Raw genomic sequence first — 15,219 nt, forward strand, 5'->3', positions numbered from 1 at the left:
TTCACATTACCAGTCTCAACCCATCAATTTGTAGAAGGCAAAGTTACAATTTCCTTGACTACTACTAAAGTTTCAGACTTCCAGACAAGATGGAGAGGCTTCTGGTCAGTAAGAAATCAGGCACAGGTTTGAAGCCTGAGTTTATCCATTCTGGATGAGGTTGTATTCTCCCCAAAAGAGCAGATCTATAGTTTGGGAAAGCTCTTTGATTCTCTGTTGTTTCTGGATTTAATTTCTTGGTGGTTATGTAACTGTGTTCTCAGATGCTGCTGTGGGAGAGTCTGGAGGCTTAGACCTAAGCTTATTGTTATGGAGACATGAACACTTCTTATTTCACTTACTGGAATCAGGGGGGAAATAAATGTATACTGTAAATAGAAAAGAAAATAGGGAAGAAGAAAAGTGGAGAGTATTGGTGCTTAGTTGGACTAGTGGAGTTAAGGGAGTCATCATATTTTCACTGTACAAATGCCAAAGGACATTAAATAGTGTGTTAGTGTCTATCTTAGTATACAAATTTAAATATCACTTGGGCAAAGCAAAAATTGTTTTCCTTTATCTCCAATAATTCAAAGTTATTTCAATAACTTATTTTAATGCCCAAATGCTCATGCAAACATCATTTTTACACCCTTTGCACTTTTTAAACACGTATCATAGTATAGGTCTGGACTGGTTTTGTGGTTTGGGAATAGGAGGCAGTTTTGTGGTGGCTCTTCTCTTTCCTCCATGGCAAGTTTCAGCTGGTGTTGTGGGGAGAGGTCAAACACTAGGTCCCCACAGTGTGGGATGCCTTTGGGGCTGGGGTCTCCATCCTCTCCTCTTTTAACATCTACATGAAAAACCACTGGGTGAGGTCATCTGGCAGTATGGGATACACTATCATCAGAATGTTGATGACACTCACCTATTGATCCCCACCCCTTTCCAGGTAACTGATACTATTGATATACTGGCCAATTGCTTAGAGGATGTGAGGACCTGGATGGTGAGAAACTGACTTTGCTCAACCCTAGCAAGAAAGAAATACCTTTGGGTTTTTGGCCCCTAGGGTGTGGTGATTTGCCATCCTTGACTCTTCGTTGGACTGAACTGGTGCATATTTTGGACACCCACCTGGACTCACACTGGATGTTCAAGGAGCAGGTGCCAGACCATTCAGAAGCTTCAACTCGTCCAGAATGCAGCACTGCAGACAGTATTGGGTGATCCTAGGTTCACCCATGTTCTACTTCTGCTATGTGGGCTGCATTGGCTCCCAGAGAAATGGGACATTTAGGCACCGACCCTTGGCTGTATTCCCTTCGCCTACAGACACCCACCTCAGCTGATTTACAGCCAGCTTTCCTCCTCCACTGGCCCTCCCCTGTCCATTCTCCATGGCCTTGGGCCCCTGGCCCTCCACCCCTGCCCATTCCCCCAGACACTGTTTGACCCAGGCCTTTGGCTGCATGGGACAAATAGCCCCCAGCCAATTGGGTGGCAAGCAAAAACAATGGTGCTGTGGGGGCAGCAGGCGATTGGCAATGGGCGGGAAGATCGCAGGGGCTGTGTGGTGGGCAGCATGCGATGCAAGGTTTTTTAAAAACCTGCTGAGGCTGCTCTGCAAGCTGTACTTTCGGACCAATTGGGTGGCTCCAGAGTGTGATTCTGACAGGTAATGCAGAGCGGGACAGGGCCTGAGTTATACAAGTGTCAGAAATGGCAGAGCTGCACTGCGAAAGCATCCAGCTGCTTGGGGCCTTGTGGATCTGTCTCCAGGACCAAAGGGGAGTGCGAGTTGTGGTAGGAGAGTAGCCGCCACCAGGGCCACCCCATTTGCCTGCCACACCCTCTGCACCAGCAGCCAAGCGCCAACGCAGATATTGCTCTCTCCCCAGCCTGCCACTGATCATATTGCATGCTGCCCACCCAGCACCCTCAGTCACCCCCCCAGTGCCATCACTGCCACCCACCACTCATTTGGCTGGGGGTTATTTGTCCTTTGCTGCCCAAGTCAAATTATGTCTAGGACAATGGGCCAGGACGAAGGGGCCTATTTGCTCAGGAAAATGGCCGGGGGAGGGACAGCAGAGGAGGAAAGCTGGCTGTAAATCAGCTGAGGCAGGCAGCTGTGGGCAAAGGGGGCATGGCCATGGGTCGAAGCCTAAAATCCTAGACCCAGCTCCCGGTGTCTCTTGGGTGCAATTCAAGGTTCCATTTATCAACTTTAAAGTCCTACATGGCACGGGACCAAGTTATTTATGGAACCACCTCTCCTTGAGAATAATTGCCCATCTTACTATATCACATAGGGTAGGCATGTTCTTGATTCCTTCCCTGAAATCTTGCATCTAGTGGGACCATGGAAGTGTACCTTTTCCATAGCTGCACCTACCTTATGCAACATCCCACCTCCAGTGATTCAGCAGGCCTTTCGAAAGGCTATCAACACCTGGCTTTTTACCAGGTGCTCGGATAGAACAAGGATATCTGGAGCTGGTTGTGGGGCAATCTATAATGATGGAGGCACTGGGTTTTTTTGACTTTATGGTTTTATAGTTACTGGTTTTATTAAGTTGCCCAGAGGTATAGTTATCGGTGGGCATAAAAATATTTTATATAAATAACAATATAGCACAAAATTGAAAATGAATTGACTACATTGAATTTGATAAAAAAGCATCCCACCCTATTGTAGGCAGAAAAAATATGGACCTCAGCAATAGCAAGAATAGAAGGATATGTCACAAATAGTAGATGGATTTTATAAATGTTTGCAGAAAAAAAGAAAAGAAAAATAGAAAATCAGAGGGACAAAGAATTATTTGCCATCTGGAAACAAACCATGGCATAAACAAATCTTTGCAGATCTTTTCTGCAGTGCTTCCATAATATTAGTTTTCATCTAGCCCCCAGTGCACCTGGGTGGCAAGTTTAGTTATCCTTAGCAGTATTTAGCAAATTATAGTACCAATAATTTTATATCTTTTCGCATATCATCGTGAAGTGATTGCTATCTGATGCATTCCAAAAGTTTTTGATGTGGTTTGCATGCTGCTCTGTGTGACAAAGAAGGTACCAGACCCTCCTTAAATTGACCTCCTTTTTAAAGGGGAGCATGTTTTAGGAAAAAGTACTGTAATAATTGTAGTAGCTCTTTCTCTTCCACCTTTGACAGAGTCTTCCGCTTTATTAAGAAATAATAAATATTAAATAATATTTTCTTTATTAAGAAAGTGAGATGATGACAATCCCTCCATTTCCTATTTGATGTCTATGGCCTTGGATGTGTGGATTGTGCCAGTTCTGCTTCCTTCTGCTCCAGATGAGGGAAATGGCTACCTCAAGCTGTTTTCAGTTGAGCAGGTTTTACAGCATTCAAAAACAGCATAGTCCCCTTCCTTGAAACAGAATGGTTTGGTGTTATGTGGCCACAAATCTCCTAACTTATTCAAGAACTCAACAAGGTTATTTTTAAACTGGTTTGGAGAATATTTTTATATTTGGGAACAGTGAGATCCCTCCTTTTCTACATATACTGTAACCATAAGGCTTCCCATAATCTTTCCAGCAAAAATTGAAAATATTTCTAAATGATATGATGCTTACCAATATAGCTTTCAAAATGCCATTAAAATATTTAATAAGACCATTGGTCTAAGACAAGCAATAGGTTTTAAGTGTTTATCCCCCAGATTTCTGTATCTTTTGTATGAATGTGGCCTTGGGGTAAATGGGTAGAACAAAATTTTTGAAGGAATATCCCTGTTTTTTTTAAGTTTTGGAATGTGAGAAAAGATTTCGCCCCAAATACTAGCTTTGCTCATTAAAGAGAGAGCTGCAGTTTAATGCAAACTACCGTGTACAATGGTGAGAAGTAATGCAAATATACATATATATATATTTCTATACCCATACATCAAAAGATATAGGCATCCCAAAAGATGATTTATCATATTCCACTGTTTTCTTACAAAAAAACTTATAAGGGTTAATAGTCTTATTTTGAACAAATTTGTAGAAATGTTTCCTTCTCCTCCATTCCTTTCTCATAAAGACACATTTGTAATATGTCAAAGATAATGAGAGCTGTAGAAAACACGGCTATTCTTGAAAAGGTGGTTGATATTATTACAAGTTTGTATCTTTTTCATAAAAGATAACACATATTGATCGAAGTGATGTAAAAATTATAGTGTCATCAATTACATCAATTGTCTGTGCTGCTTTTACAAACAAAGGACTTTATTATTCGGGGTGAAGTCCAAGTAAAACTCTGTCTGTTGCATTCAAAGTCAACTGAATGGAGGTCCAGAGAACTGAGGCTCTAATCCCATTATAGTTGGATAAATTATCTGCTTGCAAATTTCATTGCAATGTTTAAATGAAAGGATGCTGGAAAAAATCAGATTAAGAACAGTACTGAGCTTTTAAAAACTTTATTACTTTATATCATGTCTACTCAGCACTAAGATAAATAAATTTTGTTTACAAACAGAAAACTCCATGATACTTTTAAATAAGTACCAGAAATTAAGTATTACGTGTTACAGTATTTCCTGTAGTGGTTAAGTTACTGTGTTCAAAGAATGGTTGCTTCTGAAAACAATAACTGGAGAGATACACTGTCCATAAATAATAAGTGAGATGCTCCATTTATTCAGTGTACTGCAGAATATAAATATATTCACTAGGTATGCATTATCTGTATATGCCAATCAAAATATTCTAATATTCTTGTGCTTCCTGAATTATTCCTCAACAGCTGTTGAATGGTTCGATTGCAACTGCTCATATCTACTCTCAACAGTCTTATCACTTGGTTAATTATCAGAGAGGCAAAGGGAAAAACCTATTCACATCAAACTGATATTTGGAAAAAAACAAAGCTGTATGTTTTTGTTTACAAAGATATATTGAGAACTGCTCAGTCTGCATTTGGAAATTTAAGGAACTAAGATCTGTAACTAAGTAATTGGCATCAAGCCATTCTTTTACAATAAACATTCTATTAATAGAAAAGTGAAACCTGCATGTGGTCATTAAAACTACTACACATCAAATGCAGACATACATAAACGTTGGGGAGGGGAGAAGAAAAGCATTTAAGAAAAAAAACAAGGATGAGGGATAGTAACTATATACCGGACTAAATTGGCAACTGAAATTTAACATCTACTTGGGCTTGTTTTGCTAGGGTCACTATTTCAGAAAGTTTCACAACCTGGAAGACAAAACAGAGATAATATTTTCAGGAAAAGTTGAGGTAATACACTTTATCCTACATGCAATACTAGTGAGCCTATATTAGTTGTAAGCCCACTTTTCAATCAAACTCAAGTTATTGCAAACTGAATGGTAGCCATAAAATTCCCCTTTTAGGAGAGTACCTAAACAGATTCAGTAAAGTAGCTGCATCAAAGAGGTTAACTGTTAGGCCAATATGATGACCAGTGGCTTCCCTGGGGTTTTCTGAGATGTATAGGTAGTCATGGGATCTGTATCTAAGTTCAAGTTGTATTTTTTATAATCAGAGATGCCAGTTTCAACCTCCATCTATTCTTCTTCTCTGCCCAAATATAATTTCTTCATTGCCTTATCCAAACTGATTTTAATCTTCAGATATTGAAAGTTATGATTATGTGGCTGGCTTTCTCATCTACACACACACACACACACACACACACCTAAAGATTTTGATGTTCTAATCCAGGGGTGTCAAACTGCCGGCCCACGGGCCAGACGCATCGCGCCAAAACTGTGCCCACCCCATTGCCGGCAATGGGGAAAAAGTTCCAATACGTCGCGCGACGTCATGTGATGTCGCGACTTTGATATGTCTGTTCTAATCTGTAACTGGTGACAGGTCATCAGGGCACTGAAACCCAAGAGTGATGCTCCAGCACAGAGAATTAATGTAGTGAGCTTTATACAATTGAGAAGATTAAATAGTAAATATATACAAACTAAGCTTGAATGCATTTATACAAATTCTACAACAGTCTAAATTTCTTAAGTGTATGAAATTTTGTCCCTATAAAGGTAAAGGTTCCCCCGCACATGTGTGCTAGTTGTTTCCGACTCTAGGGGCCGGTGTTCATCTCCGTTTCAAAGCCGAAGAGCCAGTGCTTGTCCGAGGATGTCTTCCGTGGTCATGTGGCCGGCATGACTAGACGCCAAAGGCGCACGGAATGCTGTTATGTTCCCACCGTAGTGGTCCCTATTTTTCTACTTGCATTTTTACGTGCTTTCGAACTGCTAGGTTGGCAGAAGCTGGGACGAGTAACAGGCGCTCACTCTGTTACGCGGCACTCGGGATTCGACCCGCCAAACTGCCGACCTTCTGATGGACAAGCTCAGTGTCCTAACCCACTGAGCCACCACGTCCCTTTTTTGTCCCTATACATTTTTGTCCCTATACATGCCCCTATTAACAATCTATGTAACAAATGTTGAGAGTACCTTGTGGTAAGAACTAGTGGCTAAAAAATATATGGAAACTTTTTCACTTACCATTTTAGCAGCTTCATCCAAGTCATCACAAGCAAGTATTTTCAGACCACTGTCTGTTATTAAAACTTTGGCATCATCAACTCGTGTACCTGCACAATTATATGGTTGTTTCAGGATTACAATATTACTTCTCTCAATTTCAATAATATGTATCATTCATACCACAGAATGGTCTCTCTCTTTTTTTTTGGAGCAGCTGCCACACCATTCCTTCCTTCCCACTGATTTTTCCCATGATTTATTATTTATTTATTTATTATTTATTAATTTAATTTGTATACCGCCCTTCTCCCGAAGGACTCAGGGCGGTGAACAGGGCAATACATATTAAAAAACAAGATACAAAAATTAAAAGCGATTAAACAACAATGCCCATGAATAAATTAGTACACATTAAAAAAGTTAAAACAGATTTATAAAACCCAACCCCATCCCATCAGGCCAGGCCAGCTTGTTCAAAAAGGTAGGTTTTGAGATCGCGCCGGAAGGAGCGGAGGTCAGGCGCCATCCGGAGCTTGACTGGAAGATGGTTCCATAAATCCGGCATGCCCACAGAGAACGCCCTCCCTCTGGGGGCCACCAGTCGACATTTTTTGACCAGTGGCACCCTGAGGAGGCCCTCTCTGTGGGAGCGTACTGGGCGGAGGGAAGTTGACGCCGGCCGCAGGTGCTCCCCAAGGTATTCCGGACCCATGCCATGTAGGGCTTTGTAGGTCATTACCAACACCTTGAATCTCACCCAGAAGACAACTGGAAGCCAATGCAGCTCGCGGAGCAGAGGTGTAACATGGGAGTGTTGGGAAACTCCCAACACAACTCTCGCGGCTGCATTCTGTACCAGTTGGAGCCTCCGAGTGGTCTTCAAGGGTAGCCCCATGTAGAGAGCGTTGCAGTAGTCCAGACGAGAGGTCACGAGCGCGTGAGTGACCGTACGTAAGGCATCCGGTCTAGATAGGGCCGCAACTGGCGCACCAGGCGTACCTGGGCGAAAGCCCCCCTAGTCACAGCTACTATATGGTCTTCTAAAGAAAGCTGTGAATCTAGGAGGACTCCCAAGTTGCGAGCCCTATCTACGGGGGGTAATAACTCACACCCCATAGAGAGGGATGGGATATCTTGAATATCCCGAGATGCCGGTACGCACAGCCACTCAGTCTTGTCAGGGTTGAGTCGAAGCCTGTTCCTCCCCATCCAGACCCGAACCGCCTCCAGGCAGCGGGACATCACGTCGAGGGCATCACTGGGGTGGTTTGGGGTCGAAATGAAAAGCTGGGTATCATCAGCATACTGATGGTACCCAACTCCAAAACCACGAATGATCTCACCCAGCGGTTTCATGTAGATGTTGAACAGGAGAGGCGAGAGAACCGACCCCTGAGGGACTCCACAAACGAGAGGCCTCGCGGTCGACCTCTGCCCCCCTGCCAACACCGACTGCGAGCGTCCCAGGAGATAGGAGGAGAACCACTGAAGGACCGTGCCTCCCACTCCCAATCCTCTGAGACGCCGCAGCAGGATACCATGGTCGATGGTATCGAAAGCCGCTGAGAGGTCTAATAGGACTAGGACAGAGGACTATCCCCTGTCCCGAGCCCTCCAGAGATCATTCACCAGAGCGACCAATGCCGTCTCCGTGCTGTACCCGGGCCTGAAACCCGATTGGTACGGGTCTAGATAATCCGCTTCATCCAGAACCAGAGGGAGCTGATGCGCCACCACATTCTCAACAACCTTCGCAAGAAAGCAAAGGTTGGAGACCGGATGAAAGTTATTTAACACAGCTGGGTCCAAGGCAGGCTTCTTGAGGAGAGGTCTCACCACCGCCTCTTTCAAGGCGGCGGGGAAACTACCCTCACTCAAAGAGGCAGATATAACCGCCTGGAACCAGCCTCGTGTCCCCTCCCGGGCTGCATGAACCAGCCAGGAACGGCACGGGTCCAATAAACATATGGTGCTCAGCCTCCCCATAATCCTGTCCACTTCCTCCGGAGTTACAGGATCGAACTCCTCCCAGATAACATTGACAAGACCACCTGTGTCCTGATCGTCCGACTCTGCCCAGTCGGAGTCCAAACCAGTCCGAATCCGAACGATTTTGTCCGACAGATGTTGACAAAACTCCTCGGCACGCCCCTGCAAGGGTTCCTCACTCACCTCCTGATTAAGGAGGGAGCAGGTCACCCTAAACAGGGCGGCTGGGCGATTATCTGCAGACGCGATAAGGGTAGCGAAGTAATTAGACCTCGCCACCCTTATCGCAGCGAGATAAGACCTAATATGGGTTCTTAGTCACAATCGGTCGGATTCAGATCGGCTGGACCTGCAAGGCTCTAGGAGTTGACTATAATATCAAGCCTCTGTCAAGAGTGCTTTTCTGAATTAAACAGCTTTATTATCATTCCAGCCTGACTTTTAGGTACAGACCAATAATCAACAGCTTGACTGAGCACAAAGCTTGTACCTGCCTATAAGCAGAAACAGGCTCAAGCATAAAGAGTGGAACATTCCCAACAGAATTTTCAACTGTTCTCAGTTCAATGCTAGAACTAAGTGTGCCCATCCAACCCAGGGACATACATTAAAGTTATCTGAGAAATACTGCTCGTAAGCATAACCAGATCTCACTTGATAACTGCTCTTTTCAAAGCAAGGATATTGGGGGGGGGGGGGGTGGATGACAGAGTGTAATATTGCATGTAATAAAGAGCTAAGGCAATTGCTCCAGATACAGCTTTTTAACATATGAATGTTATTATTTCAATATATTTAAGATTTTTGGGTTTGTTTTTTTACTGTCAATGGATGGATGAAAAAAACAAAGAGGTCACTCAACAGATTTTAATTCAACCATATTTGGAATGCTTACCTTGTAACCGTACAACAATAGGTATTTTTAGATCCAAATCTTTTACTGCCATAATTATGCCTTGGGCAATCACATCACACCGCATAATGCCACCAAAAATATTTACTAGAATAGCCTGAACCTATGTAAATAAGTAATACATATCATCATAAGCTGAAGCACTATTAAAAGTAGATATTCTTTAAGCTTTTCCAATTTACATGAAAACAATTTGTTTTAATCAATTTTTGGAACATAAAGAACTAAATTACTCTCGGTATAATATTCACACATCTATCTTTCACACTGGTAGGAATGGGTTGATTTCTATATAATGGAGCAAGACTTAAAAGATTCAACTTGCTGCTTTTTAAAAATTGTTATTTATTTGGATTTCTCCTCCTTAAAGCAAGATGACTATCCAGACTTAGGAAAATTGTGGAGGAGGTAATTGATGTCTTTTATTCTAACAGAGAGTAAATGTTACAATTATACATGAAAGTCTCTTTTTAAAAGCCTCCAGGGATGAAGCACCCACAACTTCTGAAGGCAAGCTGTTCCACTGGTTGATTGTTCTCACTGTTACAGTTAAAGGTTACGGGATCAAGAGTTTTAGTAGTATATAGTACATGATATGAAAGTATTGGCATCTACGGTATTTAGGTTTAGAAAAAGCAGATGGTAAAGGCTACAACAAATTAATGAAAGCTAAGCAGAACTAGCTTTAGTCAGTTATTGAATGGGAAGCTGCCAGGGAGCCAGATGTATACATTTTGCCTTTATATTTTGCCATTATACATAAATTTATAGATAAAAGAAATTTATTTGCATTTAGCTAAAGGCCTTGGCAAAACAAGGACATAAAAGAATTTCAAAACTGGCTTCCTCACAGAGAGGATATCATGCACAAGTGAAAATAGTGAATGTCTTACAAATATTCAAATTAAACTTTTAACAATTATTAAACAGCAATACGATGTTTTTGTGCAAGACTGTAAGCCTGTGCGCACTTTTTAGTAGACAGCATACTGAAAGCTTTTTGAGACTTGTTTCTGAATATGAGAATATAGTATGTGAGATTGTGTTATCTATAAATATTCAATAGATACTCTGACAAAAAAAGCTCCTTATTTACGATACACTAGCATTTGGGTCCTTCAGCTCAGAAAGAGGTGTTTTTTTTTAGAAAACAATGAAATAAATCAAAGATTCTATTCATACCTTTTTATCTGAAGTTATAAGTTTAAACGCCTCAGTTACTTGTTGCACTGTAGCACCACCTCCAACATCAAGAAAATTTGCTGGAGTGCCTCCATGAAGTTTAATTATATCCATTGTAGCCATTGCCAGACCAGCTCCGTTCACTTGAGTGAACGTGGGGTGGGTAGAAAGACAAAGGGTGAGGACAAAAAAGAATCACAACTATCCAAAGCACTCTTGTTTTGAGCTTCCAATATTGGATGAGCAAAACATACCCAGGCATCCAATGTTTCCGTCTAATCCTATGTAATTGAGATCTGCTTTTGCTGCATCCCTGTCTCTCTTATCTTCCTGGGTCCAGTCCTGCAGGTCGAAGATTTTCTGCTGACGATAAGCCGAATTGCTATCAAAATTTATCTTTGCGTCCATACACATCACTTGGAAGACAAACAAATTTTGTTTAGATCCCTTAGCACTAAAACTTAAAACTTCTCCTAGAAAAATATGTTCTGGAAGTTAGGTGGTGATGTCACACTACCATTTTCCCTTCACTTAAATGCAGTTCTGCAAAATGACAGAAAACTGCATTCTTTGTGATCTAATGAGTCAGTGTAACAACATGTCTGCCTTCCGCACTGCGAGTACCTGTTCTCCTGAGTTTTTGTGCTTGTTTTTAACCTTTTATTTTAAAAAAAATACCGGGCAAGATTGTGGCAAGATTCCTGCCACCCTCCTCCTTTTCTATCCCTTAATACTCTGAGACCCAAGTAGGCTAACTTCTAAATGATTGAATTCAAAGAATCAGGGAATTAGAAGGGCATCAATTCAGTAAATTCTTCTACTAGAACAATACTAGGAGATAGCCATCAATGCTTGAATTCAAATGTATGTAGATCTAGAATCCGACCCTTTCGGAGGCAGTCTGTTTCATCAACAAATAGCCTGTATCATCACGGTATTTTCCTAAGGTTTAGTCCAGTGATAAGAGTGGGGAACCAGGGCACCTCTAGAGGACATTAAACTCATGACCATTTTAATAAACATGGAATAAGGCGAGGGATCATTGCAGGTCAGCAACCTTTGGTGTTCAGATGCTTACTAATTATAAGAAGTTTATCTAAATCCTTTTGGAGTGATTGACTAAACCCACTGGCTCTAGTCCCACAACACCCTTCTTAACCTGCAGTGCTTACAACTGAACACAGAATTCCAGGTGAGCTCTGACCAAAGTAGAATAAAGTGATAAAGTGACTATTATCCCTTGTGGACACTATGTTTCTTGCAGTTTAGCTGTTGTATAATGCTTATAACAAAACTGATCTGTATTTAGCTTTGGTCTACAACTCTAGAATCTTTTTGCATTTTATGCATCCACCATCCTTATTGTGCTGCATCTTCTATGTTTCTTTATCCAAAACTCATATAAAGTTAGTAAACACTATGTTGCATCTCATTTGTCACTTCTTCTAAATAGATCAGACTCACTGAGGAGCATTCAGTACAAATACAGTCCATCAAACAATTACCACAAATAAATATCTCCATAAAATTGTTCTCTATATTTTACTAATTTGTTAAAAAGAATATTAACAACTTTTCCAAAATCAAAATATATTGTACCATAGGACTCCTATGATGTACAAAGAAAAGGAGGCAGCATTAATTTGATATGATTTGCTTTTAAGGATTCTATGCTTTTTAAAGATTCCATGCTTGTGATGAACACTTTTTAAAAATGTGGAATAGTTTGCTGAAGAAACCATAGATTGAGCCCTGTATAATGCTAAGCCGTGTCTTAACCGCAGCTGCAGTAAACTGGTCTCAACACATTCTAGAATACTAATGATATGCAGCATTTTATAAGAGTAACATTGTGAAAATTGAGTAGCAATTTTGGACATACCGGGATATCCCAAGTAAGCTTTATTGTTCATAATTTCCTTTTTAGTGAAACTGGAACTTAAATACCGAAACTTAAGCCTTTTAAATGTTACCATATCAAAGAAGTCCATGAGAAAGTACTTTACCAATCCCTGTTGAATCTTCAATCATTGGATTTATTTCTACCATAGTGGCATCAAATTTAATGAAGAGGTTATATATCTTAATCATATTTTCAGCTGCTTCATCTACCAAATTAGCAGGAAATCCCATTTTCTGGGCTAGCTAAAAAAGAAAAAAGGGGAAGAAAGTAAGGAACCAACTACTGCATTATTTTATATTACAAATAAATATGCATAGCATACATCTGGGACACTCAACAATAAGTGTTATCTGCAGTGAGGGGCCCTCTGCTCTTCCCACAGATGAGCCATATTGCAAAAATTTCTGTTACATTTCAAAAATTTTGGAAAAACCCTGATGAAAGCAATACATTCACACATAAAACATGAAGCCTTTCCTTCCGTGAATTTATGCTGTGATCCTCAGTGAACATCCAGTCATTCCTCTTGGGGGGGGGGGGGGGAGAAAGAGAACTCCTTGTGATTTTTTTTTTAATTCCATTTATATCCCGCCCTTCTCCGAAGACTCAGGGCGGCTTACAAGCTTAGCAGTAGCCTTCATTCTATGTATATGCCTGCTTATTAGGGCTTTCACACACACACCCCAAGCGGCATTATTACAAAGTCAGCTTAATTGCCCCCAACAATCTGGGTCCTCATTTTACCTACCTCGGAAGGATGGAAGGCTGAGTCAACCTTGAGCCTGGTGGGATGCGAACCTGCACTAATTGCAGGCAGCTGGTGTTACTTAAGGAGGCATTAGCCCACTGCTCCACCAAGGCTCTTGGTGACAGTGATGCAACTTCTAATTAATATAGACAACATTAAGGTAGATGGACCAAAGACCTGATTCTTATTGAAAGATGATGGCACTAAAAACATTTCATATATTCTTGAAATTCCCATACTGCATTTCTGTCAAAGAACAGGATGTTATGCAACAAAACCCACACACAAAAGAAAATAGGCCATACATTGTTTCAACATAGTCTATTTAAGGACAAATTACAATAATCTATACTGCAGCTTCCTTCCCATGTTAGAACATTTCCGTGGGCATCCATCCAATACATTTTTATCAGTTCAACAGGTTGCACCACTTATGTTATACATGTGATGCCATTGAGCAAAAAGGGACATTTCATTACCTTGATGGCTTGTTCTTTTTTGATGCCTTCTACAATGTCAACTGGTTCCTTTGCAATTGCATCAGGATTCTCAGCAGCCACATCTTCAATATTGACACCTCCCTGAGAACTGCCAATGAGAACAGGCCCCTGAAAAGAGGAAATGTTTTAGCAAATTAGTACTATATTAGGTAAAGGTAAAGGTTCCCCCGCACATGTGTGCTAGTTGTTTCCGACTCTAGGGGCCGGTGCTCATCTCCGTTTCAAAGCTGAAGAGCCAGCGCTTGTCCGAGGACGTCCGAGGACGAGTAACAGGCGCTCACTCTGCTACGCGGCACTCGGGATCCGACCTGTCAAACTGCCGACCTTCTGATCGACAAGCTCAGCGTCCTAACCCACTGAGCCACCGCATCCCTTAGTACTATATTAAAGGTAAAAGGTAAAGGTTCCCCCGCACATGCGTGCTAGTCGTTTCCGACTCTAGGGGCCGGTGCTCATCTCCGTTTCAAAGCCGAAGAGCCAGCGCTTGTCCGAGGACGTCTCCGTGGTCATGTGGCCGGCATGACTAGACGCCAAAGGCGCACGGAACGCTGTTACCTTCCCACCGTAGTGGTCCCTATTTTTCTACTTGCATTTTTACGTGCTTTCGAACTGCTAGGTTGGCAGAAGCTGGGACGAGTAACAGGCGCTCACTCTGTTACGCGGCACTCGGGATTCGACCCGCCAAACTGCCGACCTTCTGATCGACAAGCTCAGCGTCCTAACCCACTGAGCCACCGCATCCCTAGTACTATATTAATACTGTTTAAAACCAGAAACCGCATTCATACTCTATTTAGCCTCTGGTTAGAACAAAGGCTTTTTAATAGGCTTCCAGAAAACAGAGCTATATATTAATGGTAAAAGCTTGTGACTGAGTGGAAGACAAATCAATGTAAGTTTATTAACATGTGATAGCCACATAATTTTAAATTCTGAAAACTATCCCAGCCTTCTTTGTTACATCAAAAACTCTGCAGTAGAAATTCTGTGGAAAAAAATGCAACATTTATGGATTTTTTATATAAGCAGACTGTCAAAGACAATAACAGTCTGATATCAACTTGTAGCACAGTACATACAGGCAAAAATTCCGAGCAGCTTTAATACTTTTCATTTTAAACAAAACTGTTTTGATCCAGAGGACAAATACTTTCTACCCACATACTTCCAAATATCTAAAGGTAAAGGTAAAGGTTCCCCCGCACATGCGTGCTAGTCGTTTCCGATTCTAGGGGCCGGTGCTCATCTCCGTTTCAAAGCCAAAGAGCCAGCGCTTGTCCGAGGACGTCTCCGTGGTCATGTGGCCGGCATGACTAGATGCCAAAGGCGCACGGAACGCTGTTACCTTCCCACCGTAGTGGTCCCTATTTTTCTACTTGCATTTTTACGTGCTTTCGAACTGCTAGGTTGGCAGAAGCTGGGACGAGTAACAGGCGCTCACTCTGTTACGCGGCACTCGGGATTCGACCCGCCAAACTGCCGACCTTCTGATCGACAAGCTCAGCGT

At 41.8% G+C, this 15,219-nt stretch overlaps 1 protein-coding gene across 1 annotated transcript in view; it reads right to left on the reverse strand.

Annotated features, from left to right (window-relative positions):
- Positions 1 to 4,405: 4,405 nt before the first annotated feature.
- The window catches only part of SUCLA2 (succinate-CoA ligase ADP-forming subunit beta), a 35,330-nt gene continuing 24,516 nt past the window's right edge, over positions 4,406 to 15,219 (reverse strand). Inside the window, exons 5-11 of the mRNA XM_083349153.1 lie at positions 13,692 to 13,820; positions 12,568 to 12,706; positions 10,816 to 10,977; positions 10,562 to 10,704; positions 9,362 to 9,482; positions 6,496 to 6,584; positions 4,406 to 5,206 (exon numbers count right to left, since the gene is read on the reverse strand). Of these exons, the coding sequence (XP_083205279.1) occupies positions 5,132 to 5,206; positions 6,496 to 6,584; positions 9,362 to 9,482; positions 10,562 to 10,704; positions 10,816 to 10,977; positions 12,568 to 12,706; positions 13,692 to 13,820 (858 nt within the window). The 3' untranslated portion in view covers positions 4,406 to 5,131. The remainder of the gene's footprint in view (positions 5,207 to 6,495; positions 6,585 to 9,361; positions 9,483 to 10,561; positions 10,705 to 10,815; positions 10,978 to 12,567; positions 12,707 to 13,691; positions 13,821 to 15,219) is intronic.

The sequence above is a fragment of the Vipera ursinii genome (genome assembly GCF_947247035.1).
Source record: "Vipera ursinii genome assembly, chromosome: 1".
Lineage (NCBI taxonomy): Eukaryota > Metazoa > Chordata > Lepidosauria > Squamata > Viperidae > Vipera > Vipera ursinii.